This window comes from Cygnus olor, chromosome 5 (assembly GCF_009769625.2).
Source record: "Cygnus olor isolate bCygOlo1 chromosome 5, bCygOlo1.pri.v2, whole genome shotgun sequence".
Lineage (NCBI taxonomy): Eukaryota > Metazoa > Chordata > Aves > Anseriformes > Anatidae > Cygnus > Cygnus olor.
Genome location: NC_049173.1, coordinates 34,950,479 through 34,976,617, shown reverse-complemented (window position 1 = coordinate 34,976,617; position 26,139 = coordinate 34,950,479). Strand labels below are relative to the sequence as shown.

Here is a 26,139-nt window from a genome sequence, read left to right as displayed (position 1 = left end):
TCTGTTCCAAGGAACATGAGTGGAAAAGGCGGTCAGCCACTACTAGTTTTGTCATTGTTTTCCTGCCAGTCAGTCAGTTACTTTGGTTGTCATCTGATGCTTGATAAACTCAAGACACCAGCTTGAAATTTTGTGGTGTGTTAGTTGAGGTTTTACTGCTGTTTTCAGCCCAATCTGACTCATCATCTTTTGCTGAAGTTATCAGTTCAATCAGCACCTGGTGGATAGCCTGTGCCTGAAGATACTTGAACTAGATGGCCTTACTCTGGTAGAGCATGAGCACAGTGATGGGGAAGCAGATATGGATGAACAGGTAAGCTTTTTTTTTTAACAGACATATCTGGCAGTTTCCCTGAACTGATATTGTACCCAAACAATTGTTTTGGTTGTGAGTAATTTGGAGCTTCTACCACTGTATTTATAGGACAAGAGCTTCTTCATTTGATTTTATCATGGCTCTGCAACACGTAGGGATGTCTGAGCCCCTTTCCATTTACTTGTGTGCTTCAGGATGCCTCATAGAACTGTGTCTGAAGAGATAATGCACCCTAGTTTGAAAAGCGATCTCCTGTGAGGGAGCCTTATTTTAGGTTGTTAGTACCTGTGCTAGATCTGTTTCATCAATGCAGTAACTGAGTTTAATTGTTGCATTCAATTGCAATAGATCCTTGTTACTATTCCACGCAGAAGAACTTTAGTTAGAACTAACTTGTAGTGATGCCTGTTCAGATGTTCCTTTATTCACCTGTACCTATCACAGGTGTCGTAGTTTGTAGACTGTTAGCAAAGTAGCAGCGAAAGCTTCACGAAAACTCGCAGAGCAGTAATAGTATAAAAGAGGCATCATGAGGTCAGTTCTCTTTGTCCCCAAAGTTGTTAATATGAAGATGTGACTGAGCAGCTTCTTGTTCTAGAAAGCTCTTGTATTAATTTCTTACAGTAAGTGGCAGTGGAGGCAGAACCAATTTAAAATATGCCTGACAAATACGCATTTTGAAACCTTTATTAAAAGCACTGATGAAGCTATGTGGCCACCCTTTTTCCATGAAGGGATTGGAAGTTTAGTGTAGGTAATGGCTTTGCCAGTTTAGGATGACATTGCTTCAGCTTACTTTTTTCATTTCAGGATGAAAAGAAGCGTTTTACTGTGGTCTTACTAAGCCTGAGGCTCCTTGCCAAGTTCCTGGGGTTTCTTGTTTTCTTGCCATATCGCACTGTGGAACAGCCAACTAGAGACCTGCAAGACTCTGCAGTAGCATTAAGAAACCAAGTAAGAAACCAAACATTTAAAAAAAAAGTCTAATATGGACTATTGCTTGACAGTCAGGTTTCCTCACCCAAGGAGTCATGCCTGTTCAGAGCAAGCCAGTGATTCCTGGGAAGATGTTACACTGTTCTGTGCCCCTATCATATATTCTGAAGTTGGGAACAGAGGACAGAGGAGTTTGTATGATGTAGAAAAGAGGGAGCAATGCACTGATAGTGAGGTACTCAGTCTTCTGTTATTTCTGCTAATCTGGGACTGTCATAGCAGAACTCTGACCTAGCTAAGACTTGTCTTTGTAGTGTGAAATCCAGCTACCAGGAATGTTTTTGTTAGTTTCATGCCCACCTCCTGCCAGTGTGATGTACTGAATGCAGGGAGGCAGGGGTTAAACCTTGACTCCGCTTGCACATAGTCATGCTTATAGCCTTACAGCCTTCTCTTTGGAAGTCCCAGTAGGACCTCTGGTTGCCGTCATAGTGTGTTTTCTACCTCTGCTGGCGTGTAGAGAAATGTTTTCATTAGCCAGAAAGTCAGCTCCTATTTGTAGAGAAGATGAAATCCTAGAAGGAAAAGTCATGATATAGAAAAAGATTTTTCTGTAATTATCAAAAGGTAACTTCAAGCTGCTGTTTTAACCTGTCTTGTTCATTAAGACCCTGCCTGTACTGGACGTACTGAAGCTTCTGAGACGATCTATTCGGGATCACCGTTCTGTCCTCACTGTTCCTTGGATTGTGGAGTTTCTTTCCCTTGCAGATCATATTGCTCCTTTCCTTGATTACTATAGGAAGGTATTTTGTCTCTTGCTGCAGGTATACAGGTAAGAGCCTGGGAAAGTATATCAGTTCAAGACCTCTTGTGTAAATGTTTTCTTGCTTAGTTCGGAAGTACCTAGTGTTTGAGAGTGCATGTTGGCCCTAGTTTGAGATTCTTAAGAAAATACCTTTTTTGGTGCAAATCATGAGCATTTTTTATCTTACATGAAGCTGCAAAAGGAGCACATTCTACACTTAGAGAATAATATTTGATTTAAATATGTTTTTTCATCAAGTAAACATTCTTTAAATCCCCATTCACCCACTCTACATCTGCAGTTGCAAATTTTAAACGTTGAATTTAAGCCTTAAGCCCACAGCGTCTCCCATGCCTAAATAATGCTCCACTTTTTTTGCTTATATACATGAGGAAAATTTGAAGCACATTCTAGAGAGTTACTTAGCAATGGCTTTGCCGGCATTAAAGTAGCATGTTATTCAGATGGGTACATGCAAAAGGGTTGGAACTTGCTCTCCACTCTGTTGGTAGATGAGTAGGGAATATGAACATGGTTACAAATAGTATTATCAGAAACTGAGTGGTTTGGGATTTTTTTTTTTGTTAATGAAAATTGTGCTAATGAAATCTAATAGTGTCTCTGCTTTTTCTGCATGGCAGGTTAATGGTCCTTTCTGAAGATAAGGAGATGAGTTTCCTGAACAAGCTGCTGATCCTTGCAGTTCTGGGATGGCTTTTTCAGGTAGAGTCTCCTGTGTGCACACAGCTCTTCCTTGAAGAAAAAGCAGAGTACAGAACTCAATAGAAGATAGTATTGAAATGAGTTAAAACACTTGAAAATACTAGGTTGTGGTGTTTTTTGTTTTGTTTTGTTTATATTAGTTTGGGGTTCAAACCATCCTCTGTGTTCTAATGGAGAATTACTTTGCTGTAGTCAAATTGTGTGAAGTAACATTTTTTCCCAGTAGGAATTCTAATTGCTGCTGAAACACATTGTGTCCTTAAACCTGCATCGTTGTAAGCAAACTGACAGTAAATTCCTGTTAGAACTTGGAAGCTCTTGTCACAAAGGTGGAGCGTTAGCTGGCATCCTTGAATGAAAGGGGAAATTTTTGTCTGATAAAGAGATGGTATGCGATGAACTTTTAAAATCCTTTTGTTCCTTCCGTTGGAAGTAAGGTAATTTGTTAGCAGGAACTTGCTGGAATAGTGAAAGATACCATATGGGAACAGTTAGAAAGGTGGCATGTGATCAAACAAAATCTTTAATTTTATGGGGAAAAATCTCTTTATGTATCTCTCTATGATCTTTAGTATTTTTGTGGGTGGAAGATTTTACTGTCTATCAGAAATGGTTCAAGTTATTGACTGCTGTTTGGGTTGTACCTACTGGAGTTTCTGTTTCAGGTTCCATCGGTCCCTGAAGAGTTGTTTTTTGCCACTGATGTCAGGCAGGAGGGAGTGATGGTGGATACTGTGACGTCTGCTCAGGCTTTGGTGAGTTAGTGCAGCAGCAGGCCCTCTGAATCTGTGGATGAGAGCAGGCTTACAATGGCCTCAGGAGTTTAAGATAATATCAAGAAATCGGCTTCAGTGCAACTGCATTGAGCAGCAAATATACAGGCCAATGGATACGATGCTCCAATTTATCCAAGTGGCTAGATTGCATTGCATTCTGGATTGTAAACTACGTGTGTTAAGAGCTCAGTGGCTTTTGTCAGGCAAAGGTCAACTGCAGCAAGAGCTTGCAGAGTAGATGGCAAGTTTTGCAGGAGGATCAGATACTGTTTTCCTGCTCATTGATTATCCCAGTACAAGGTGAGCTGATAAAACTGCAGCTCTTCCCAAAGATGAGTTACAGATGAACACAACAGAAGTAATAAGATGGGTCTATAAAGGCAAGATGGCGATCTTTGCTGTCACCTGCTTACCAGTTGCATGATAAAGGGTAAATAAACTGAAAATAGTTTGAGCGATCAGAGAAGTAGCTGAGTTTGTGGCATGTGTGGTGTTTTAGGTCACTCCCAGACATGCAAGAGAATAGCTGGTATTCTGCGAAAAGTCAGCAGTATATTTGCGAAGACGTATGTGTATCTTTGTTCTCATTAGAAAATTCTGTTTAGCATTGTCTCTTCAGTGGCAGAGATGAGATGCAGAGCTGATTATTTTGCGGATGAGCACAGTATATACTGCCCATATGGATGGGGTTGAAAGTTGTTTCTCCTTCCATGCCTCTGGCTGCACTGTGTAATATTGAGATAACACTACTCCGTAGTGTGGTGTTCTAGCAAGTCTGAGAGAAGATACCTGTGGAGTTGTAATGCTTAGCAGATGTTCCTTATTTATTCTCCTCCATGGGTAGGTTTCTCCTTTACAAATAGCAGCTGTGTCAACAGTCCTGGTTATATTCTCTAATCATCAAGGTTCAGTTGGGCTTTGACAGTGGTCAGAAGCAAGGATTGAGCTACACTAACTGAATGTAGAGCAGTTGATTGTGCATTACCGGGCTGGTCTGAACACTTGGACTGCCAAGTGTAGAATTTTACTGTGAATTTGGAATCCAGTTATTTCTGTTCTGAAACCTGCATGTGATCATGTGTATAGGATTTCCTTCCTGCTGTGTTGCTTCAGCTTTTCCTTCATTTTCTCACCAGGACTCTGTGCCCTTGGTGGATCAGCAGTTACTTTATACCTGCTGTCCCTACCTTGGTGAGTATTTTATTGATGTGTGTCCTAGCATTCTCTAGAACTGTGAGTCCTTGGATTGTCTTTCTTAGCCCTCCTCACAGCTTCAGGTCTCAGCTGTGTGTAAGTGAACCTTGATTAGAGCTCACAGCTGAGAATAGTTATCTGGTGAAGTTGGGGGAGGGAGGCTGCATAGTCAGGACAGCTCACCTACAGACATAGAATACAGAGGAAAAGGGGAGCTCATTCTTCACTAACTGGAAGGAAACACAATAAGGGGTAAATGTACAAATTTTCCATCCTAGGTATAGTGTAGTCTATGTTGTGAGGAATGTCTTGATCCTTGAGCACATTTCTGCTGCCGAGGGAGAGGGGAAGAATCCTTTTTGTCTGATGCTTTGTCAGGTTGTTGTCTGAGGTATCTTCTTCCTGAGATCTGATTGTTGTTGGTGAAATCTTTATGTGTAGAGAACAGAGTGCCAGATGTTGGAGTGCTGTTCTGTTTCTTGGGACTTAGCTGCTAGGAAAACCATACGTTAACCGAGATGTTCTTCCATCATCAAAGCTTCTAGGGGTTGTACTCATCTTCAGGCTTTTCCCCTGTTGTTTTCTTCTGATCCTGTTAAGATTTTGTGTGATTCTGCTTGTCTTATTGCCCTTGTATTTTTTTTTTATGGTTTCTGCTCCCTGTGTTAAAAAGGGATCCATAGCGATGGGTGCTCTGTGATCCTTCTGAACAAGCCCCAACATGCCAGGGAGCTTTTTGGAAGCCTGTTTTATCTTTGGAGCCTTGCCCTGCTAGTTAGATGGGTGGGATGCCTGTTTGCTCTTTTGAAACTTCAGCTTTCACAGAAGCTGAGAGAATATGCTCTGGAAGCAGGACTGACAATGTGGAATTCTCTGAGTTTTTGATTTGTTCCGTTGATTATGGGGATGGTGCATGTTTTTCTGTGCAGGTGAGCTGCGGAAACTACTTGCCTCTTTTGTGGCTGGTAGCGGAGCAAAAAATGGTGGCTTTATAAGGAAAATCACTCCAACAGCTGCAGAGTCTTTGGCACCCAAGACTTCTGTCACACAACGGAAACTGCAGGTAATGAAATTAGGGAGTCACAAGTGGAAACAGGGTGGGAGGAATTGCCTGCATGGGATACACAGTGGTATCCTGGTGTTTGGGAAAGAAAAGTATGGGTCTGGACAGCAGGGAAAGTTGTGTTTGATAGTCAAGTATTCTTACTTCTCATTATTCTGGTTAAATCATGTGGCTGGATTACCATGTGAGTGTTGAAATCCAGAGAAATTCAGTCAGCGTTCTTGCAATCAGAACAATTAGCCTCTCTCTCTCTTTTTTACATAAAATGTTAGTACGTTTCTCGTAGGCTGCTTTTAGTTAGATTTTAGCAATGCTTTCCACAGAAGATAAGAACTGCATAGGAGCTGCCAGAACTCTCCCATTCTTCTTGTTACTAGTCATTTGTTTTCGTAGTTTCATAAACACTGATGATGAGCTTCACGTTAGAAAAAAAATAGGGAAAATGTATCCTATAGAGGCGTTGAATGTTACAGTAGCCGAATATTCTAGTATATGCAATTTGTCTGCCTTTTAGCTCAATTACATACGGTAGTTCTGTCCACTCTTGTGAAGAGAAGAGGAGGATCTGAGTGGAGCGTTCTAATCAATTGTGGCACTTTTCTCTTGAACAGGTGGAGTTGGAGCAGGCCTTCTTCCACAACCAGCCTCCCTCCCTGCGGAGAACAGTTGAATTTGTGGCAGAGAGGGTGGGATCCAACTGTGTTAAGCACATCAAGTAAGTACTGGTTATCTGTTCTGTGACTTAAGAACATATCCCTCTCTTCCCACTTCACCTTCTCTTCTCCAGGCTAAATGAAACCAGCTACCCAGTCTCTCCTTGTAGCCCGTGAGTTCTATCATCCCAGCTTAGTGCTGGTATCAGGTGCAGCTTCACAGTGGTGAGGGGAGCAGTAACTTTCCTTGACCTGCAGGCTGCACTGTTGGTAATGCCAGACCAGCATTAGGCTGCCCTTCTTGGGACTCTGCTGACTTGTTCAGCCTGTCTGCGTGGAACCCAGATCCTTTTCTGCAGAGCTGCTCCCTGGCCGATACACCCCAGCCTGTATGCCCATTACAGGCATACAGAGTCACCACCGTTGTCAGCCCATTTCTTCAGCTTGTGAGGGTCCTTCAGAAAGGTAGTCCTGGTCTCCAGCATGCCGTTCATTAACTTGCTGAGGATTGGCTCTGTCCCATGCCCAACTTGTCGAAGACATTAAATAGTATCAGCCTGTGAGGAACACTGGTTGTAGTGGGCTGCTGTTGACATCTTTGAATTTCTGACCACTGAGTGTAAAAGTACTGGTGCCACAGAAGTTACCTGTAACTATCTGTTTCTATTAATATTTAAAAGCTTTTGACTCTTGAGTCTTAGTACTATTCTGAGATCTCTGCTGTTTTTTTTCCATGTCAGAAAGAGCAAGGAAATGGTGTAGTAGTGAACACAGTGATTCTTTTTTTTTTTTTTTCTAGCTGAGTGGCTAGTTGCATCTCTCTCTGAGAAAGACAGACACCCTCCTGAAATGGGGCAAACAGCTGGTTTCAGTTAGTGTGCATTTTTTCTTGTATCAATTTCAGTGTGTCTGAATTTCTTTAATCTTTATTTTTACAGGGCAACACTGGTAGCAGAGTTGGTTCAAAGGGCTGAAGTCATGTTGCAGGATAAAGTGAAGGAGGAGGATGCTAATCACGACAAGCTGCTTGAAGAGGTGTGCGCTCATCTGTATGAGGAAGGGGCCCAGGCACTCATCAAAGGCAGAGAGTAAGGAGGAAAAGTTATTTAAACTTGCGCCTTCCCTTCTCTTCTTATTGTGGAATCTATAAGCCTCATTCGGCTTGGCCTGTCTTGCTCAGGTTCTGGTAATTATAAACCCTGACTTCTGCTCTTCTTAGGGTGACTGTCTGCTGTGCCTCCAGCCAGTTAATGGCGTATTTGTAGGAAGGAATAAAGGTGCTCTGTGTCCCTCTGCATCCAGCTCCAAACGGGCATCCACTGCAGTTATTGTATTTCCCTTCTTTGGAAACTGAACGTTGCAGCCTTGGGGCTTGTAACTGATTTTTCCTTATCTGGTTCTTTTGGTTTGACATACTTCACTGCAGTCTTCCAACTAGTTTTGACTGTAAGAGAGCATGTGAAAATTCCTACAGTAATGAACTTCTGACTGTTGTCCAAGAACTTTGACTAATACTGAGGCACGTATTCTTTCTTTTCTTACAGATTTTGCAAAAAAAAAGGTCCTGAGGCGGTAAGGGTGTTATTGCCAGAAGAAACATCTGCAGCAGTATGTATTTTCACTAAAACTCGCTAAAGACCTTGGCTGTGCATCTGGATTGTTACTGTTTTTCTGTTGCTGCTTCACTTGCTTCACTTATCACTTAATAGCTTAGGACAATGGAATCTGTCGATGCCCTGATGTAGAGGCTGACATCTAAGGAGAGTCACCTCTGCCAGGCTGTCTTGGATGTTCTCGTTAAAGCGATGCTCTAACCAATAGCTAATTGTTGAGACTAGAGTGGTAGGTAAATTACGTTCATCTTGCAAGGATAATGCTTTTGGTTTAGAATCAACTTCACAAAGAGTTGAGGGTATTTGTATGGGGCTGATGGGGTTTGGGAAGTCAAAATGGGTTTGTCCTAGTGCTCAGAGTAGCAGTTCCCCCAGAGATGGTGGTGCTCTGGTTAAATGTTGCATGCCCATATTAAGCCCTTTCCCTCTAGACTTCTGATTCCTCACTGATTATTAATGTTGTGACTGGCAGTATATCACTTGTTATCCTCCCTGCAAAGGTTTTAAATAGTGCGGAAGACATTGCAGTGGAACTAGCTACTGAGAAGGCCTGTGGCTGGCTTTCTGCCAACATTGCAGGTGAGTTTCCTTACCTGGAACTGGGCTTCTAACCTGTATATTGTACTCTTTCTGAGATCGAGGAGTAGAAGTTTATTCTAGCGTCATGAAGTACTCAAGGGTAAAGGAAAAGAAAAGGACTCTCACTTTTTTTTTTTAGTGGGAAGCATGCAGTTGCTCTGTCCCTCCTTTAGGAATAAGAGGAGTGATTTCCAGCTCCAAGAATCTTCTTCAGGTTTTTTTCAAGCTTGGCCCTTGTGATTTTTAGTTATGGAGACTGTTAGGATGGTGAGAGTGAATGCTGTGGAAAGCTTCTGAAAATATCCCATCTGAAGTTGTCATAGCACTTCAGATATAGGATACAGTCAGCTTCTGTCAAGCCATGTTATGGTCCCCATGTAGAGAGAACTTCTGAAAACTTCTTCAAAGCAAACACTTCTCTGACTGGGTATGTTTTCAGCAGGCTGCAGGTGACTGTATTCCTTTCAGTCTGTAGTAGTGCTCTGGCAACTCTTCAGAACCTCTCAAAACGCATTGTTTCAGGAGGTGATGCCAAGAATTTGGGAAGGAATATCCTTCCCCAGCACCATTTTCAGCAGCAGGAGTTCAGTGTTTTGGATGCTGCTCAAAATTTATTTTGGTACAAAACATATGTCTTTTGTGGGCACAGTGGTTCAACTGGTATGGTCATGCTGATTCGGCATTCTGCTTTGGCATTGCTTCCTGGTTTAGCTATTCTGATCATTAAAGCTACTGAAACATTTCTGACGGGAAATGAAATGGGTTGCCACTGGTACCTGGTGGTAAAGGGTAGCTCCCCACCTGTGGCTCTGGCCGTTAATATGATGGGAGCTCAGAGTCAGGAGGGTTTGAAAGCATGAACTGGCCATTCCTCATTCACGGTGGCTCTCAGAATAGAAGGTTAGTAAGGGTAGCATTTGAAAACAGTTGTCTGCCTTCCTGGAGAGAAGAACCGAGGCAGACAGGATTTGTTCCCTTTTTTCCTTTGCAGCACTAATAAAAAGAGAAGTGAAGGCAACCTTCAACAGAATGCTGAAAGTCCCAGGGCTTCTCCTGCCCAGTGAGGATGCTCTGGAGTTGAGAAGGGACTGCCCACCAGGCTGTCAGCACCGTGCCCCATTTCCCTCCCAGATCATCAACGAGATTAAGGTACATAATGTTCACTTCCTGGCTTGCTGTCTTTCCCTAGCTCCCTTTTAATTTTTCACCTCTGTCATAGGTCCAAAGATCCGTTCATGGAAGTGCAGACTTGGTAAGTAAATCCCTGTTGTCTCTTTCATCAAGGATGTGCTCTGTGTTGCTGTGGGCCCACGGGATGAAGGTGAAGTGATTGACCACGACCTGCTGGAGTGCCTGCTGGGAAGACTGAGTCAGACGCTTCGGTGCAGAAAGGTAGAAGTAAAAAAAAAAGCAACAACAAAGTTGGACTGCTTCAAGCCATCTTCATACTTGTAAAATCTGTAGTTTGCTTTGTCTCACAGTTCAGTTGAATGTTTTTTGTCTCAGCTCAAATGTGACAAAGTTGCATTGCGTTTTTTAGACTCTAGATACACTTGGCACTTATATCTAGCCTTTGTGGAGCCCTTTGTCACGCAGGATCTCTTCTTGTCTTTCAGACTTTCTCCTGATTACACCTGATTATATTGCTGTAGATTGTCTGCTCCTCTCTTTTATCCCTCGTGAAGCCCTGTTTTGTCCAGTTTGCAGGATGGGACAAAGATAAAACTTTTTCTGTGTTTTCTAGTTCATGTGTCCGACATCAGAACAGCAGCTGGCAAAGTGTACAGTTGAGTTGGCTTCTTTGCTGGGTGAGTCAGTCATGATAAGCTGTTTAAGACTAAATTGTGGTATGAAAGTTCTCTTAAATCCTTGGGATCAGATATTTCACTATTTAGAGCTTGTGGATGTTTAGTTCTCTTTGTGCCTTTAAGTCTAATTTTTCCCTCTTTGAGGCTTTTTTCTGTCAATTTGGAATGGTCACTCTTATTCTGTGAAGGACACTAACTGTCTTTCATATCTGGTGTTCTTGTTCACATCTTCATTATTTTTCCTTTATTGATATCTTCGTTTAAATGTCATACGTGTCTCAGTACCTCTGCCTCTGAAAAGTTGCAGCACACTTTTTTTCCCTGAATATAAATTATGCAATTATATTTCTTTGTCTCTTTTTAGAGAATGGGAGTAACTTGTTTTCTGTGTATTGTGACTTCTGTGAGTGCTTTCATTTTTTTTCTCTTGGTCTAATGTGTTAAATACAAGGCTTTCTCAGTGTGAGCTAGTGGTCTGCATGCAGATGCTTTCTCTGTGAGCACCCTTCTAATTTATTTTTTTTTAAATAAGTTTCTTAAGGAGATTTTCTGTGGTTCACCCTGCAGTCCATGCCTGAATATTGTGAAATGTCATTCTGGGGGACAGCAGTGTAAATCTGCCCCTTTTTGTTAAATTGTACCAAGGAAGACCTAATATCTTTCCTCTCTGTGTGTTTAGCTGCAGTTAAATGCTGTACAACTTCACTTTCACTTGCACAGAGATATGCAGCTCAAAGCTATGAACAATCATTTAATCTATTTGTAGATTCAGATGGTGTTTTACTGTGTTACTCTTCTTTCCCCGGAGTAACACCTACGTCCTCTTTTATTAAATGTTAGTCATTATTTCAATTTCTATTCAGTCAGTCTTCTGTCAGGACTTCAGGTTGCATGCCAACCAAGTGGCATTCTTTATCTTGGAGCGGTATAAGTATATTCCTGTATAATAATACTTCGTATAGTTTTAAAACTCACGTTTTTGCCTGTTCCTAAACTCTAGTCCCCTTAAGTTCAGAGGTTTACACTTACTAAGTGTTTTTACTTCGGTGATTTAGTTATGAGCTATACAAAATGTGCTTTGGACCAGGCAGACGAATGTAAAAAGACAATTTTGCAGTATGGAAGTTCACCTTTCTTCCTTTTCTTAGTGTCAGATCGTGTTCCTCTGAGTCTTGGGATCAAGGCCCCAGAGAAGAGCTCTGAGAGGTTCCGAGTGAAGAGCAATCCCACATACGGCCTTCTGAAACTGCTGCTTTCCGTCTGGAAGGAGGACTTCGGGACGCCTGTTCCTGTGCAGCTGATGTTCAGCAGGAAGAACATCGGTTACCTTTCGGAAGTCAAGCAGCGGGAGGTAGGGCTTGTTCAGCTCTGAGGGGCTGCCAGTTATCTGCTCCAGTCCCATACATTCACGTTAAGGGTTCCCTCGCCTGCCACGTTAACTGATGGCTTGTGTGAGCAAGGCCTGCAGCATTGGGTCTGCTGTCTAGCTGGCATTGTTTGAGTGGGGGTAGAGGGATACACACTTGTCAGTGTTTTGTGTTTCTCTTGGGGGCTGTTAGGGAGGCATAGATTAATTAAGGAACAACTGGCAAAATGGCCAGCTGGGCCTGGGAGATCATAGGACTGAACACACGATTTTGTAATTGATTGCCTTTGTATTTTCAGCTTTTGTTTTTGCACACATATGGGTGCTACTTACAAGATCCCCAACTACCAAGTTGAAAAGTGCCCTATTTAGTTGCAGGCTAAAACCATAAATAAATAAGAGTTTTTCAAGCTGTTCCTGAGCACGCATGAATGAAATACTTGGTGTGTTTTGGACCTGAGGACTAGAAATTTTGAGATTTTTATGGTGGAGTACAGTGTATGAACTCGAGTAATTCTGTTCACTCATCTTGTATGTCACTCACTGTTTTTTGCTCCCGCTCCTTTCCTCTGTGTTCTGATCCAGGAAGGCAGGACATGAACTGTATAGGGATAGGGAAGCAATCACAAAATCCATTTCTTTTTGAGATGTTGATTTTTTTTTTTTTTTTTTTTCTTTTCTGCAGTGGGACTTGTTCCTTTTCATGCTTCATGGTCTTGTAGAACATGATCTTATGAGAACCAGTGAAATAGAGAGTTGTTTGCGTAGCCTTGGAGAGCTCCCTTGGCCCTCAGTAAGTAACTAGATGCATGTGAATACCAAGTGAAATCATAGAATGGCCTGGGTTGTAAGGGACCTCAAAGATCATCTAGTTCCAACCCCCCTGCCATGGGCAGGGATGCGAAATAAGTAAAATAAGAAATAAAAAGTAAAGGTACAGAACAGTAAATCTCTTTCATGTAGATGAGGCCCATAACCCACCTGATTAATGCAGCAACAGGGCTGCCTGTCAACAACCTTGTTACTGTTACTAGTGCCTTGGTTGAAGTCTGTCCTGGTGTGAATGTCAGGATGTCCAGTGCAGTGGAAACACTTCCAAGAAAATTATAAAACAACTTGGAGACCAGCTGGCTCAGTTACCAGCTCTTGTTCCGGCTTGGATGTGTTTGCTGTGCTCTGACTGAGAATGACGTGTTGGGAACGGGCACAGCTGACCAGGGTTACCTTCAGACCTCTTTGCCTCCCACCGCCAGAAAGGGAGAGGAGTACTCTAGAAAAAGCCAAAATGCAGGAAACAACCCAAGCGCCTTGCTATGAAGTGGCTTGTATTTCGTGGGTGGTGAGTACTTGTATATTGGAGGTGTTTATCCATTTAAAGTGTGATGTGGTCTTTTTCTGAGAAGGGTGAGGGTCTGGGGGAAGAACTGAACTTGCTGGCCTACAGGCATTCATTGTACAGTCAGTGTTGTAGCCTCAGATTTTGCTCTGGACAACCATCAACATGTTTAACCTTGTAACCTTTTCTACTAAAAATAAGAAGCCTCTTTGACACTTGCTAATAAAGGTTCTCTGGTTTGTATCCGTTTGTTGCAGGATTTCCTAAAAGAACTGGAAATGCTGTCCCGAGTATTTACATCAGAACATCATATAGAAGAGCCCAGGACTAACCCTCGTGAACTGACAAGACAATCACTAGGTACCGTGACAGCACAAAGTTAGCGGAGAAGGACTCTCTGAGGATTAAAAAAAGTACTAATGAAGATGCAAATAGATTTTTTTAGTGTTTCTGAATGCATTGTGAGGCCCTTGCTGGGAGAATACTGCGTAGGAGAGATCTGTGCAAAAACTGCACTGGTCTTTCTGCTCACAGACACTTTGCAATGGTGACTACGCTGAAGGATTCACATCAGCAAGTGGATCGCCGAGTCAGAAATCCCTTAAGCACCTTGATCATGGCTCAGAGCAGCCGTTTTTTAGACTCACCAACACTTTTGTATTTGTACTGTGGCCAAACCCAGGGCTCATTTCAAGTGGACGAGTTACTCTGTGACCAGAGCATGCCTGGTAGCTGGTTCTTCTCTTCGTGTCTTTTAATAGACTGTACTGTCAGGGGAGGGAAAAAGTAAACCCGTATGACATGGAGATGAGCCTATATTTATTTTTCACTGTAAGCTCAATTTCAGAGGTTTGATTTTAATTTTTTTAAGACTCATTTTAAAAGTAAAACCATATTAAATATATACACCAGAACATTGATGATACTATTCTTAAAGGATGTAGATGCTTAAGTTTTTTTCCATCTTTTGATGGAAATGGAACTTGTAATTTCCTGGGTTTTTTAATAGAAATAAGGGAGGAAATATCTGATTATATTTTTTACTGAAGGCAGATAGCAGTATTTTTAAGACTTTTTTAAAGTATGTGAACATAAATGACGTGTAGCTGCTATTCGCTGTTGTTTATAATCCTTGCCTTGAGTTTGAGTTTTATCAGACAGGAAATGCTCCAGCAAGAAAACTACAGCCTGGAAGACCAGACAAAAAATGTAGTGAAAAAGCAGCGTGACAGCCTCTGGAGAGCTGGTTTGAGAGGAATCCTTTCTGTGAAGGTCAGAGGGCACTTCCTGCCCTTTGCCAAGGGTGTGACTTCCGTGCACCCTCCAAGTATCTCTAAACTGGAGTTTGGGGTAGGGACTGCTGGTGGTTAGCAGAATATTAGTTACTCAGTAGATGTCTCTTGAGGATTTTGTTTTCTTCCTGTAACAGAATACTTTTTCCTCTAGCATGTCTAGGTGTGTGATGTTAATGCTGGTTTGTCAGAAGGAAATACTGTGTTTTGGACAAAGTGAAGTCCAGTGCTCTTTCTCTTGCTACTTTACTGCTTTTGTGTATAAAACGGGGAAAAAGCATCTGAGTCAATTGAGGAAAAACACAACCAGGACTAATTAGGTAGAACTGTTACTTCTGTTAAACTGTGACATGGAGAGAGAAACCACAGAGGAAGGTCAGTCTGAACTGTACTGAGCTTTTTCTTGATTTGGTGACTAAGCATTGTATTGAAAGCTACAGCATGTGCCATCTCTGTGCCTTTTTTTAGGGATTTTTTTTTTTTAATGACCTGAATGAAGCAGAGGTTTCCTAAAAGTAGGCATGCTGTGCATATGGTAAGGACATGGTAATACAAATGGAAGTAGCAAATATACCATATCATTCCATACCTGCTCCCTGAGGCTATTATGTGACGTTTTGCTGCAGCCCTCACTTGAAGTTGTTGTTTGTCATAATAAACATGATTAAATGTCCTGTTTTGTGTCCAAGCTGGTGATATACAACCTCTTTGTACTGGGGTAAGGTACAGAAAGGTACGTTGCCACGAAGCGTCGTGCAGAGAACATACGGTAACTTCTGTCCTGCGTGCTATCGCTTTGCTTATACTGAAATATAATACTTTGTTACACGGAGGGAGAAGGTTGAATCAATAATGATAAAAATGTGCTCTCGTCTCTGGAACTGACTTTATTTGGGTATTATATATAAAACTCTTTGCATAGATACCCTAGCCAGTACTGGTTTCATGACCGCGACATACCTGAATTATCCTTCTCTAACACAACGTGCCTGGAAATTGTCCTTTGAAAGGTGGCCAAGCCTGAGGACCAGTTTACTACTACCAGAGTGCACAGTTGTGCCCTGTTGGGCAGAATTCAGTTCTTCAGTGGGAAGCAGCAGGTAAGAAATATCTCTTTCTATTTTCTTGCAGCTTCGTGCAGTTAATACAGTTCCTGGGTGTTCTGTGGTTACTATGTAAAGGCAGACACATGACTTTATAGCCAGCCTTAGAAACAATTGCATAGCACTGGAGGGACAGTAGGGACCAGTTCATGGCAGACTAGGTAAGAGTGTGCAGCCTTCCTTGGATCGGTCTTTCCTACTGCAGACTATTCGGCATTATCTTTTGAGAGATAAATTGAACTGTATTAACTCCCTTATGGATGTTCAGGTCGCAGGAGCTTTGTAACCAGCCTCAGTAAGACGCTTCAGTCAGTACCTTGTTTCAAAACAAAACAAAAAACCCTTTGCTTGGACTAGGCCTGGAGTCACAGAAACCAATTTAAGCAGTGATTAGCTGCTTGGCTTATGTGCCACAAATTTGTAGTTGGAGAAGTAGGATCCCTACAACATATATCACAAGCTAGCCTTTATGTTTTTTCCTTAATCCAGTGTAAATGTCCACTTTAGACAGCACCTCTTCCTGTGTAAGTACAGTTCCATAGGCAGGTATCTTAACTGGAGCAAAATACCACACGGTGCATGTTTTTTCTTGTGTAGAAAATACCATTTATTGTGGATATGAAAATAGCAATCTTGATTAAGAGCAGAGATGCAACAGTAGGTGGTACAATACACTTGGTCTGATCATCTACTGCTCAGCAGTAATTTACAGGAAGATGGGTTTTTCCCACTGTAGATTAACAGATTAGGTATCTGCTAGGTTTTTATTTCTTCCTTCCAAACAAACCAATGCCGTACATTAACAGGTACCATAAAATGTTATATTTGCAAATGAAAACATTCATATAAATAGGCTTTTTAGTATCAATTGAAGATTGTAATAAAAAAAAGTTACATTAATACCGATAAAAATAAAAATTAGCTTTGATAGCATATAAAAACGTTTCAAAACAAGCATATATAAATAACTTAATTTGTAAACATAGAAAAAACAATCTTATGTATATATAAAAATAAACATCTGATGCACTGTACAATAAGACATTATCCTTCATAGGCACTGGTATCGTTGACCAACAGGAGTCCCCCTTGATGTTTTTCCTACAAAACTGCTTTAACACTAGTGCCATGTCCAAAATAAAAGAAAAGAAGCGAAGCACTGAGCAAATCTCCTGTAGAGTGTATGAAGACCTCCCTCACCTCTGCCTGAAATCTGTTGGAAGCAGCACAGGGAACAAAGCCAATACCCTGTGCTGCAGTTTCCACTCACTTTTTCTAGGGCTTTTATATATTGCCTTATGCAATCTTCTTTTTTTTTATTTTTGCTTCCCACAAAAAGGTATGATAGGTTGCAAATGTGAAAAGCTGTCTTTTTGTGCAGCTGCTGGGGCCATGGAAGATGCATAACGCTTGAAGCGAACCATGCCATGACTCAGTTTGGCAGGTTTTTAGGAAAAGGCTGAGCCTCTTCAAAAGGGAATGGTAATATAGCGGTGGTAACTTTTAACCAGGACCACCTAAAGATAAAAGCAAAGCAAATTTATAAGTGAAACCTATTATCCTACCTGGTGTAGTCTGGGGAAGGGTGGGGGAAAGAGCCTTGCGCTGGTATGCCTCAAAACTGCTATTTTCTTAAATATCAATTTAAAACAGCTACTATCTTCTCTTTTAGAACTTAATCTATTCATGACAGGAAGTAACATAGAAGCTGAGAGCCAAAATTACACCTGTGCAAAGATATAGTTAAAAGTAGATCTCAGCTTGTGACACAAAGGTGAGAAGCGCAACCAGCTTCATTGTCTGCTGGGAAAATAAGTCTCTTACTGAAAGTAAGTGTGTTAAAGTAGCAGAGGCCAACTCTGGTAAGGTGGATGCTTGAATACACATTTCTCACTTAACAAATTTCAAGTGCAACAGCTTCTTGAACAATGTGGGCTTTTTTTCAGCTAAAGAAAGAATATTATAGCAGCTTTTATTGCTTAGATATCTAAATGAGTCTTTACTGTTGTGCTGAAGAACTAAATGAAGTTATTTAGATATTTGATTGTGGTTTTGTTTCATTTTTGGAATGTGTGACCAAGCATGTAAAGCCTAACAACAGGATTGTTGGACAAAGCTCAACAGAAATGAGGTAATGGAATGGGGAGACTCTGTATTCGCTGCTGTGAAGACAGCTGTTCATGTTGTAAATGGAAGCGTGATGGTAAGAATATGGTCTGCGCTAGATTTTCAATTCTTAATGCTTTTGGGTATGCTTAAGTATAGAAAGGCAGGTGGAAAAAGCCATTATGGAAAAGTGCTGGAGCTACTCGCATTTGTGGGATTGAAATTCTAGCAACAAGCTGATTACTCAGTACTATTCCCTATTAATGACAAAGTCTTATTGTTTACAACTGTCAGTTTGGTTTCTCTATTTCAAAGCACCTAAATCTACAGTGCAGTAGAACTGTGTCCTGAGGTGTGGTGGTTTCGACTATTGCTGCATAGTGTAGTGGCAATCTGAAACACCTTACGCTGCCTACTGGAAGTAGTCAGCCAACTAGCTGAGAAAAATCTAACCAGGTTGTAGGGTGACTACTGGATATCGTGCTGCTTTTGACCTCCCTTCAAGGGGAAGTAAATCATTTAGTCTGGCAAGTGGTCTATATTGTTACTGTTTGAGGAATTCTGCATTTGATACTTATCTCAGTATTAGGAAGTAGTCTTGCACTTCTGCTTAAGAACTTATAAAAGCTCTCAAGCCACGTGTGTACTGTTTGCAGTTTTTAGCGCGTTTCATTGTTTCCATTACTTTTTTCTCACCACTGCTTAAACTTTTTTGAAGAGAGAATGTTGATCTTTATAACAACTCCTCAAAAACTAAAACAAAGTAATACACTTCTGTATGTAAAATCCTGGATATTGTAAACAGAATTCTCTTCCTCTGCTGTGGGTAGAGGCAGCACACCTTCCTAACTGCTCCAAAGGGATTTCTTCCACATCTGTCTCCAGAAAGACAGGTTCCCCATTAAAAACTTGCTGGGTTTCTTCTAAGCAGCATTTGCTAAAATGATCCTTTTTTTTTTTTTTTTTTCAAACTGTACCTTTGTATAGTCCAAAGTTACCAACAAGACTCCTCAAGTAAGGTTTGACTGTGCCTGTCTTATGAGCCAGTATTTTACATTACCCTTACGGATGCTTGCGTCTCTTGATGATCTTTCACATGCTCTTAAATATTCTGGTTTCTTCTAAATGCTAACTAGCAAGAAAGTGTGCTAGTCGAGCAATGACCAGAGGCTGGCGCTTTGCAATGGAACTCAGGAGCCTTGCTGGGATAGCTGGAGCACCAAGATCCACCTGCAGAAAGTAGAAGAAAGGCATGTGGTTGTGGGCGTGTTGTACCCATTTTTGTACAAAACATTTATCCTGCCTGGAATAGCTCTGATGCTGCAATTTGCAAGGTGGTTTATATCTTTTTTTTTTCTTCCCAATACCCTATAAACATTCAAAGCTTGGCATATTTGATATTGCTTTCCCACCCACACTGGTTTTGAGTTTGAGCTTAGATTAAGTATTGCTAGTTTGAAACAGTGTTGCTGAAAATGCATATACATGTATTAATTAAAGAGCAATATAAAATTATATAACATTGTAAAATGCATATACATTACATATATGCCTTACAAAGGCATACACTAATAATTTAAAGCTAATATTTTAAAAATTGTATCCTAAAAACCTATAAATAGAATTAGTTCTTTAAAATTATCTCTAAGTTGAGCCCTTTAAAGTTAATAGTACAGCATGGTGTTCTGTTCTGGATGCTTCTAGGTGCTTGGAACTGCTGTCTCAAATGCAGCCTACTTCTCAGCTGACCGTAATAAACGTATGGCAGTCTCTTCTAATTCTTAACTGGAATCCCTGTCTTGACTTCTCTTTTATACCTGTTAGGTGCACAGATTTAATGACTTTTGTTGAAGAAAGTTAACAATAAGCATTGTCATGCATTTTGAAAATAACATAACCGAGGTGGACTTGTATGTCTATAGCAAGATGAAAATGCAGACAGGACTCTCCAGTCTCTATCACTGGATGGATCAGTTACTGGCTCACCATATGAGAATGTAACATGCTAAAATTGCAAATAAGCACTTATAGAAGAGCCTTGGTGTCCAAGGATGCAGGTTGAGGTGCTGTAAAAACATGGGATGATGTGCTTAAAAGCACTGTCCTAAAACTGCTATCTAACACAATGTATGGTAATTCAGGGCATGAGGTGGAGGTGAATTCTATGGTCACTTAATACAATTCTTATGCTATGCTCCAGGAAGTGTATATATACATATATATATATATGTATATATATACTCAATATATATATTATATATATATATTAATATATTTCTATTATATATAGCATAATCATATATAATGTATTTTATATAATGTATTTTATATATATTATAATATGTGTGTGTGTGTGTGTGTGTGTGTGTATATATATATATATATGTATAAAAAATATCTTTGGTTACTTCCTACCTCTGAAGTGTAACAGCTTTTTACATCCAGAGTTGGACATACCGCAAAATCTTACCTGTGCCATATAAATAACTCTGGTGATCTCTCTTCCATTCACTACATCGGGTTCCAGTATCCAGGCACTTGGCAGAATTTCCCCTCTCACCACGTCTTTACAAGGGTGAGGCATTGAAGCGTCGTAGACAGACTGAATAGCCAAGACAGACAAGTTCTCCTGCATGTGAGAAAGCGTAAAGAAGACAACTTGAGTTTTTTTATGCATACGGTAATGTTTTGTTTACTGTGACACATATTTCTCATATTACTTATTAAATAAGCTCTTGTTTTTTGCTAGAATCCTGTTTGTTTGTGATCAGAATAAGCTGTAACAATTATGTTACTGCCTAATAGGGCTTAGTTCATGATTGTCACTTGCAAGTGGATTTTATACATAATTCACTTGTGTCGTATCAGCATAGCTTTTCTTCCTCCGCTGCCATTTCTGGAATTATCAGCACTAACTTCTCTTCCTTCTGTCCTTGAACCATGAGTTTAGAAGAGTTACTCAGAGAAAACATGCATTTTACCTCTTTGGCTTCTACAGTGATGCAGCAGAAGTCCCGGGGTTGCTTTAGGTAACACAGTGAGGTATCGGTCACTAAATATACTATGGAAAAAGCATCCAAGAAAGAAAGAAAGGAGGAATTAGGCTTGGACAACTTTAACTTGTCGCAACTTCCCCCAACCCCTAAACTGTACAAATGCATTTTAACTCTTTGTTGCAGCTGCTGTAGTTAATATGCTATAAACAATGTGTCATTAACATACTACTTTTTCAAGCCACTTAAGATATTCTGCTGTTCTTCTGACTTTTCAAACCACTGCCTCTATCTGTACTGCTGCAGCATCTGTATAATACAAGCTGTACTTGGAACAAGTCTTGCAAAAGGGAAGTTCCCTTATTAAATAATGAAATTTGAAATAAGATGCCTCTAACTTTCTTCCTGGCTGACAGTCTGAGCTGCGAAAGTACCTAATGATAGTGCTGGTCAGTTGTTTGTGTTGGTACTCACCCAGCTGGATGTGGCTGGTTACCTTCTTGTGTATTCGAGCTGTGTTGATGGTTCTGTCATACAGATGCCTTTTGCCAGGATCTCTCACTAGTCCCCACACAGACGGGAGAGGTCTTTCTATCACTCCTGCTCCTAAGAATCCATGCTTTGTTGCCGAAGGGAAGACTTTGTAGTAAACCAGCACCTCTTTTTCTGTACACTGGTATCTGTCAAACACAAATGAAGAGTCTCGGCACAAAAAAGGGTAAATTGCATTAAAAATCTCCCATTATAAAGACCTGCCATAAACTTACTTCCAACCACCTGCTGCTTGGCACGTGTAGAGATTCCTCAGGTTCTGAGAGCATGCTGCCATCACCTTAGAAAACAATGACAAATGTACAGGTAAGATAAAGTTGTATAAATTATACATTGTCTTCTACTCAAGCTACTCATTTGGTTTTACAATAAATACTTAGCTTTATAGTGCTAGTAATCCTTTGGGAGTGTTAACAGCCAGCCTAACTTGCATCTCATATTCTCTGCTGAAGGAGGATTTATATGAACCTAAACCAATACAATAGCCGAGGCTATTGTGAGAAAACGGAGAGTGGGGTAGCACACACCTCCAAATCAAGTGATTCTGTCTGATCTGAAACATGAAGTTTGTATGCTTTCCTTCTGGCTACACAGTCATACGTGGTCACACAGATATATATAAAACCTGCACTGTACAAATCCTTGGGAACTAGAAGAGTTCAGTTCAGCACTTTCACCAGATTCACTCAAACATTTCAGCTAAGGTGCAACAGTCTCTTCTGAAATGCTCTTCCACTGGTGCAGCCGGCCTCACCTTCCCCCACATTTAAAACTGATCAGTGTCCCCCTCTGTACCTAACAAGTAGCTGCTGGGAGTGTAAAATAATAACGCTTTCAGTACAACTTCCAGTAGGAGATACAGGAAAAAGCAAAAAGTACTTATTTACTCACCTCAGTGGTAGCATTGGCCAAGATATGTTTGGCTAAATCTTGGTATCCTTTTGTTGAAGAGGAGCTGACTGAAATAGTTAATCCATGGGTGAACCTACAGCTGATGCTACTAGAAGGAAGGGGTGGCTGAATTCTGCTGGCTTCTGCAGGAGACAAACAAAAAAAGTCATAAGTGGAAAATATAAAGAGGAAAACAATCACTAAATCGGTGCAGAAGGTGTAATATTAAGCAGTTTACAGGGATTTAAACCCTCTATTACAGCAACTGATCCACACAATCCTGATGAACGACTGATAATATTATTATTGGTCTAGACAATCTGGGTGTTGGTAATTACACTGCGGTTATATTTTACATCACTCAACTTTAAAAGTTATTAACCACATACACGCTAACAATCTAAAGAAGAATAGACAACATGAATTTTGTGGATAAAAATAACAACTTGCATGTATGGTCCTATATTCTTTGCAGCCTTAGCCCTATGCTTTTTTGGTTTGCTCAAGAAATTCTCCTCCCACCCTCTCAAAAGCCTATACAATTATGTTACAACAACAAAAGAACCAAATCTCCATTGACTTTTCCAAACTCTAGCTACTGGTGGACAGTATTTTTCTGAATTCGGGTAATAGAAAGACAGCCTCAAAATACTAGAATCAAATTAGATTTGGATTTACATAAATAACAAATATCATTTGGTTTTGGGATACAACTCAAACATAAGCAAATGTATGATTTACTTACCCAACGTTGAATCCTTCTGTAGTTGCTCTAACATATAAAGTTGACTGTTTCTAACAGCTGAACGACCTCGTGCATCTCTTGAAAGCAATGCATTTCCAGAAGAAACCTGGTTTAGGAAACAGCAGAAATGGGGGCTTTTGGTTTGAACCAGGAAAAATAAAATGTTACACAGCAAGTGGAATATTCCTAACAAACCTACTTTACAAGATTGGAATTTTCTCTTTATCATAGGATAACTCCTTTGCCTTTCACTAGGTTAAGAAAGGGTAGCTCGACTCTGGAAGTTTAGCAAACCAAGTGTGACAAGCTAGCATAGGAGCCTACTCTAAAAAGTACTTTACAAGTTCATGTTTACACACACAAACTCTCAAATCAATCTGTGCATCTTTCTTCATTGAGGGAGGCACAGTGAAAATACCAGATTCTGGTTTACCACAAGCAAATGCTCTTTCTTTCTAAAACGTGACAGATAGTGGCATTGATGTAAACAGTACACACTAGCTCTTACATTTAGACAAACAAAAAAAAACCCGGAAAAATAAAAGAGTCACTGTACTCTGGCAATTACGTGGTAATACCCTACCCCATGTAACCTGTCTGTGCACTACTGACACAAACTTGCCCTGCTTGATAGCTGTGACAGAATATGACCCATCAGAAAAAAAGGTTTCTATCCTTGTTCTCTCTCTCTGTTACCGTGGAAGCATTAGGAGACATCAGTTTCACAAGGCAGTTCTTTCTCTCCTGTCCATCCCAGCTGCTGAGTTTACTGGCAGCATACGCAGCAGTATTGCTACTGTTGTAACCAGACGTTGGGCCAGAGGAGAGGCTGAGGCTGGATTCTGTACATAAAGTGCTTGTACTTGCGAGAGTCTTCAGCCTTGCTTCTTCCTGTAATAGATGTCACAGTGTCACAAATCAAACTACACGAACTTACCTTGCACAACACCTCGTCAAATCAGTAACAGCACTAAAAAATGAAAGAGGAATAAGCTGGAGTCCGATTTCTTTCAAGGAGTATTGACAGGACAAAGGCTGTTGCTTTTTGCTTAATACAGAAGGTATTAAACAAGCAGGCTCATTTGAACCAGTAAGATCATATGTGCTACAGAGCAAACCACCCTGTAAAACCCACCAGTCTAGGAAAATCTGGATAATTCTACCATTGTTCTTCAGCTACAAGATTCCAAGCTATCAAACCAATTCTACGATGTTTAAGGAGAAAAGAATATTTTAGAAAGATCTTTTTTTTTCAGTCTCGTTACTTTTTGCCTGGCATAACATGCTGGTCAAATGTAGCTGATAAATACTGAAGGTTTTATTGCAACCAATGCAACCAGTCAATGCCAGCCCAAGAGATGAAGAACAAATTACTTAATAAGAAAATACTGAGAACTGCAAGAACATTTATACTTTCAAGGGTGGTTTTAAGTTTTGTTTTTTCAACTCAGTTGAAGTACTTTGATGTTTCATACAACAGATATGGAAGCAGATAAGATCTGGTCGTAAGTAAATCGCAAGATCCAGTCATCTACTGGTGATGCCTGAATTCTAGGTACCTTAAAGGGTGGACAGCAATGAAATGAGTGTTCACCACATATGCACATACGAGGAGAGGAAGTCTGCAGCTATGACTAATGCTGCATTTTCAGGCAGTGACGAAGATTAAGGCATGAAAGTACAGTCAGTAACTGGACAGAAGAGGTACCTCCCAACAAGATATTGTCCTTGAATAATGATGAAAAATTCACACACACAGACTGTGCAAGATGGGTAACAAAATGCAGAAATAAAAGTACCAGTTAAACATGCATACACAGAACAGTCTAAAAAGAGAAGAAAAAAAAACAAAAAAACACCACCAACAATTATGTCCTTTCTGTTTAAGTACATGCTGAAATAAATTCAGTTTACCTTGTCAAAGTTTTCCAAAGACTGGGCATGTGCCCAGAAGGATGACTCTGTAAGCTTGATCCAATGAGAAAACAAAAGTTTCTTGCAGAAAAATTGTGCTCAAGAAACAACAACTCCAGAAAGATGTACTTCAGAAGGATGAACAGTACATCAATTCAGTATTACTAAGATTTTTTTTAAGCACAAATTTCCATTTAATTATTTGGCTTTTCTATGCGTTATGTCAAACAGGAGAATTACTGAACCACAGAAGTTTCTTTAAAAAACATGCATCGATGTGTACAACGTGAAAAAATTTCCTCTGTAACGCTCACCTTCTGTAACTGAGAAAATATTTGCTCCCTTATACGTCTTTTTTCTTGCTCAGCTCTCTCCCGAAGTTTGTCCCTAGCTCGTGCAATCTCAGTTTTGGTTTCCTCTCGTGCCCTCTGATAGTCTCTGAGCATCAGTTCAATCTCTGAAGGGTGCTGAATGCTTCTTCTTTTTGGTTCTTGAACTCTGTAAGGATAGGTAAGTGGGAGAAAACACACATAATATAACAATATAACAGTGTACAATGAGCCAAGACTGAATCCCTGGCTTTCCTATATATTATATGCATTAATCAGGTTCTTGTTATAAACTGAAATAAACTTGATGGAAGATTTCAATGAATGTTTGAATAATGGCACGTGTTTCTCCTGAGAGACAACTGAGTATCCTGAGACAACTGCCACGGGAGTCTCATCAGTGCACACACATTGCGAGCACTGTTAATGTTCATCAAGTCAAAAGGGAGGTTTCTAATGCCCTACCTTGTATTTTCCACCACATCTCTTCTCAGCTGCTGCAGATATTCTCGGCGTCTGCTAGGGAGCTCTAGATCCCTGTGACTAGCATCCAGTGTTTGCAACAGACTGAAATGCTTTTGAGGACTCAGACTTCGGCTTCTGTGGTATCTTTGCAGCCTTTTTTCTCTTTCCTTCCTCAGGGTTTCAATAGTCCTCATGTGTCTGTCAGAGAAACACAATTAGAGTAACAAAGTGCACCCTGCAAAGTTACAATTTCTGTTCGGTTGTTTTTTTAAAGCCTTAAATACTAGGTAGCTTTGTAATGTAAGAATTACAGGAATCTAATAACGTACACTCCCCCTGCAAGTACCCCCTTCAGTCACATGCTAAGAGACGCAGAAGTTCTAAAACTCCACTGCTTTTATAACAGTAGGAAATGCATACAAAGGTCTTGGTTAGGGCTTGTAATGTCTGAAAAGGAAATGTGAGGAAGAAGAATAGCGTAGCTCCTCCTGTTTTTTTTAGTTACGATTTCCAAAACAGTTCTATAATCCAAACACAATTTAGGAACTTATTTTTTTCATAATTCATTTTGTGTATTT

General features: G+C 40.5%; 2 protein-coding genes across 5 annotated transcripts in view; one reads left to right on the top strand and one right to left on the bottom strand.

Annotated features, from left to right (window-relative positions):
* The window catches only part of CDAN1 (codanin 1), a 29,043-nt gene extending 13,909 nt beyond the window's left edge, over nucleotides 1–15,134 (top strand). The window contains exons 12-28 of the mRNA XM_040557361.1: nucleotides 199–313; nucleotides 1,127–1,270; nucleotides 1,921–2,087; nucleotides 2,702–2,783; nucleotides 3,449–3,538; nucleotides 4,696–4,750; nucleotides 5,683–5,816; nucleotides 6,428–6,531; nucleotides 7,408–7,557; nucleotides 8,014–8,077; nucleotides 8,583–8,661; nucleotides 9,653–9,810; nucleotides 9,946–10,053; nucleotides 10,406–10,469; nucleotides 11,618–11,820; nucleotides 12,521–12,628; nucleotides 13,429–15,134. Coding sequence (XP_040413295.1) covers nucleotides 199–313; nucleotides 1,127–1,270; nucleotides 1,921–2,087; nucleotides 2,702–2,783; nucleotides 3,449–3,538; nucleotides 4,696–4,750; nucleotides 5,683–5,816; nucleotides 6,428–6,531; nucleotides 7,408–7,557; nucleotides 8,014–8,077; nucleotides 8,583–8,661; nucleotides 9,653–9,810; nucleotides 9,946–10,053; nucleotides 10,406–10,469; nucleotides 11,618–11,820; nucleotides 12,521–12,628; nucleotides 13,429–13,554 — 1,951 coding nt within the window. The 3' untranslated portion in view covers nucleotides 13,555–15,134. The remainder of the gene's footprint in view (nucleotides 1–198; nucleotides 314–1,126; nucleotides 1,271–1,920; nucleotides 2,088–2,701; nucleotides 2,784–3,448; nucleotides 3,539–4,695; nucleotides 4,751–5,682; nucleotides 5,817–6,427; nucleotides 6,532–7,407; nucleotides 7,558–8,013; nucleotides 8,078–8,582; nucleotides 8,662–9,652; nucleotides 9,811–9,945; nucleotides 10,054–10,405; nucleotides 10,470–11,617; nucleotides 11,821–12,520; nucleotides 12,629–13,428) is intronic.
* A 3,506-nt stretch (nucleotides 15,135–18,640) lies between these two features.
* STARD9 (StAR related lipid transfer domain containing 9) overlaps nucleotides 18,641–26,139 on the bottom strand; it is a 105,521-nt gene continuing 98,022 nt past the window's right edge. For all 4 annotated transcript variants that reach the window (XM_040557358.1, XM_040557357.1, XM_040557360.1 and 1 more), the window contains 10 exons: nucleotides 25,562–25,759; nucleotides 25,082–25,265; nucleotides 23,598–23,744; nucleotides 22,854–22,959; nucleotides 22,109–22,251; nucleotides 21,433–21,497; nucleotides 21,140–21,345; nucleotides 20,654–20,733; nucleotides 20,143–20,301; nucleotides 18,641–18,902 (listed from right to left, as the gene is read on the bottom strand). In XM_040557358.1, coding sequence (XP_040413292.1) covers nucleotides 18,801–18,902; nucleotides 20,143–20,301; nucleotides 20,654–20,733; nucleotides 21,140–21,345; nucleotides 21,433–21,497; nucleotides 22,109–22,251; nucleotides 22,854–22,959; nucleotides 23,598–23,744; nucleotides 25,082–25,265; nucleotides 25,562–25,759 — 1,390 coding nt within the window. In that variant the 3' untranslated portion in view covers nucleotides 18,641–18,800. The remainder of the gene's footprint in view (nucleotides 18,903–20,142; nucleotides 20,302–20,653; nucleotides 20,734–21,139; nucleotides 21,346–21,432; nucleotides 21,498–22,108; nucleotides 22,252–22,853; nucleotides 22,960–23,597; nucleotides 23,745–25,081; nucleotides 25,266–25,561; nucleotides 25,760–26,139) is intronic.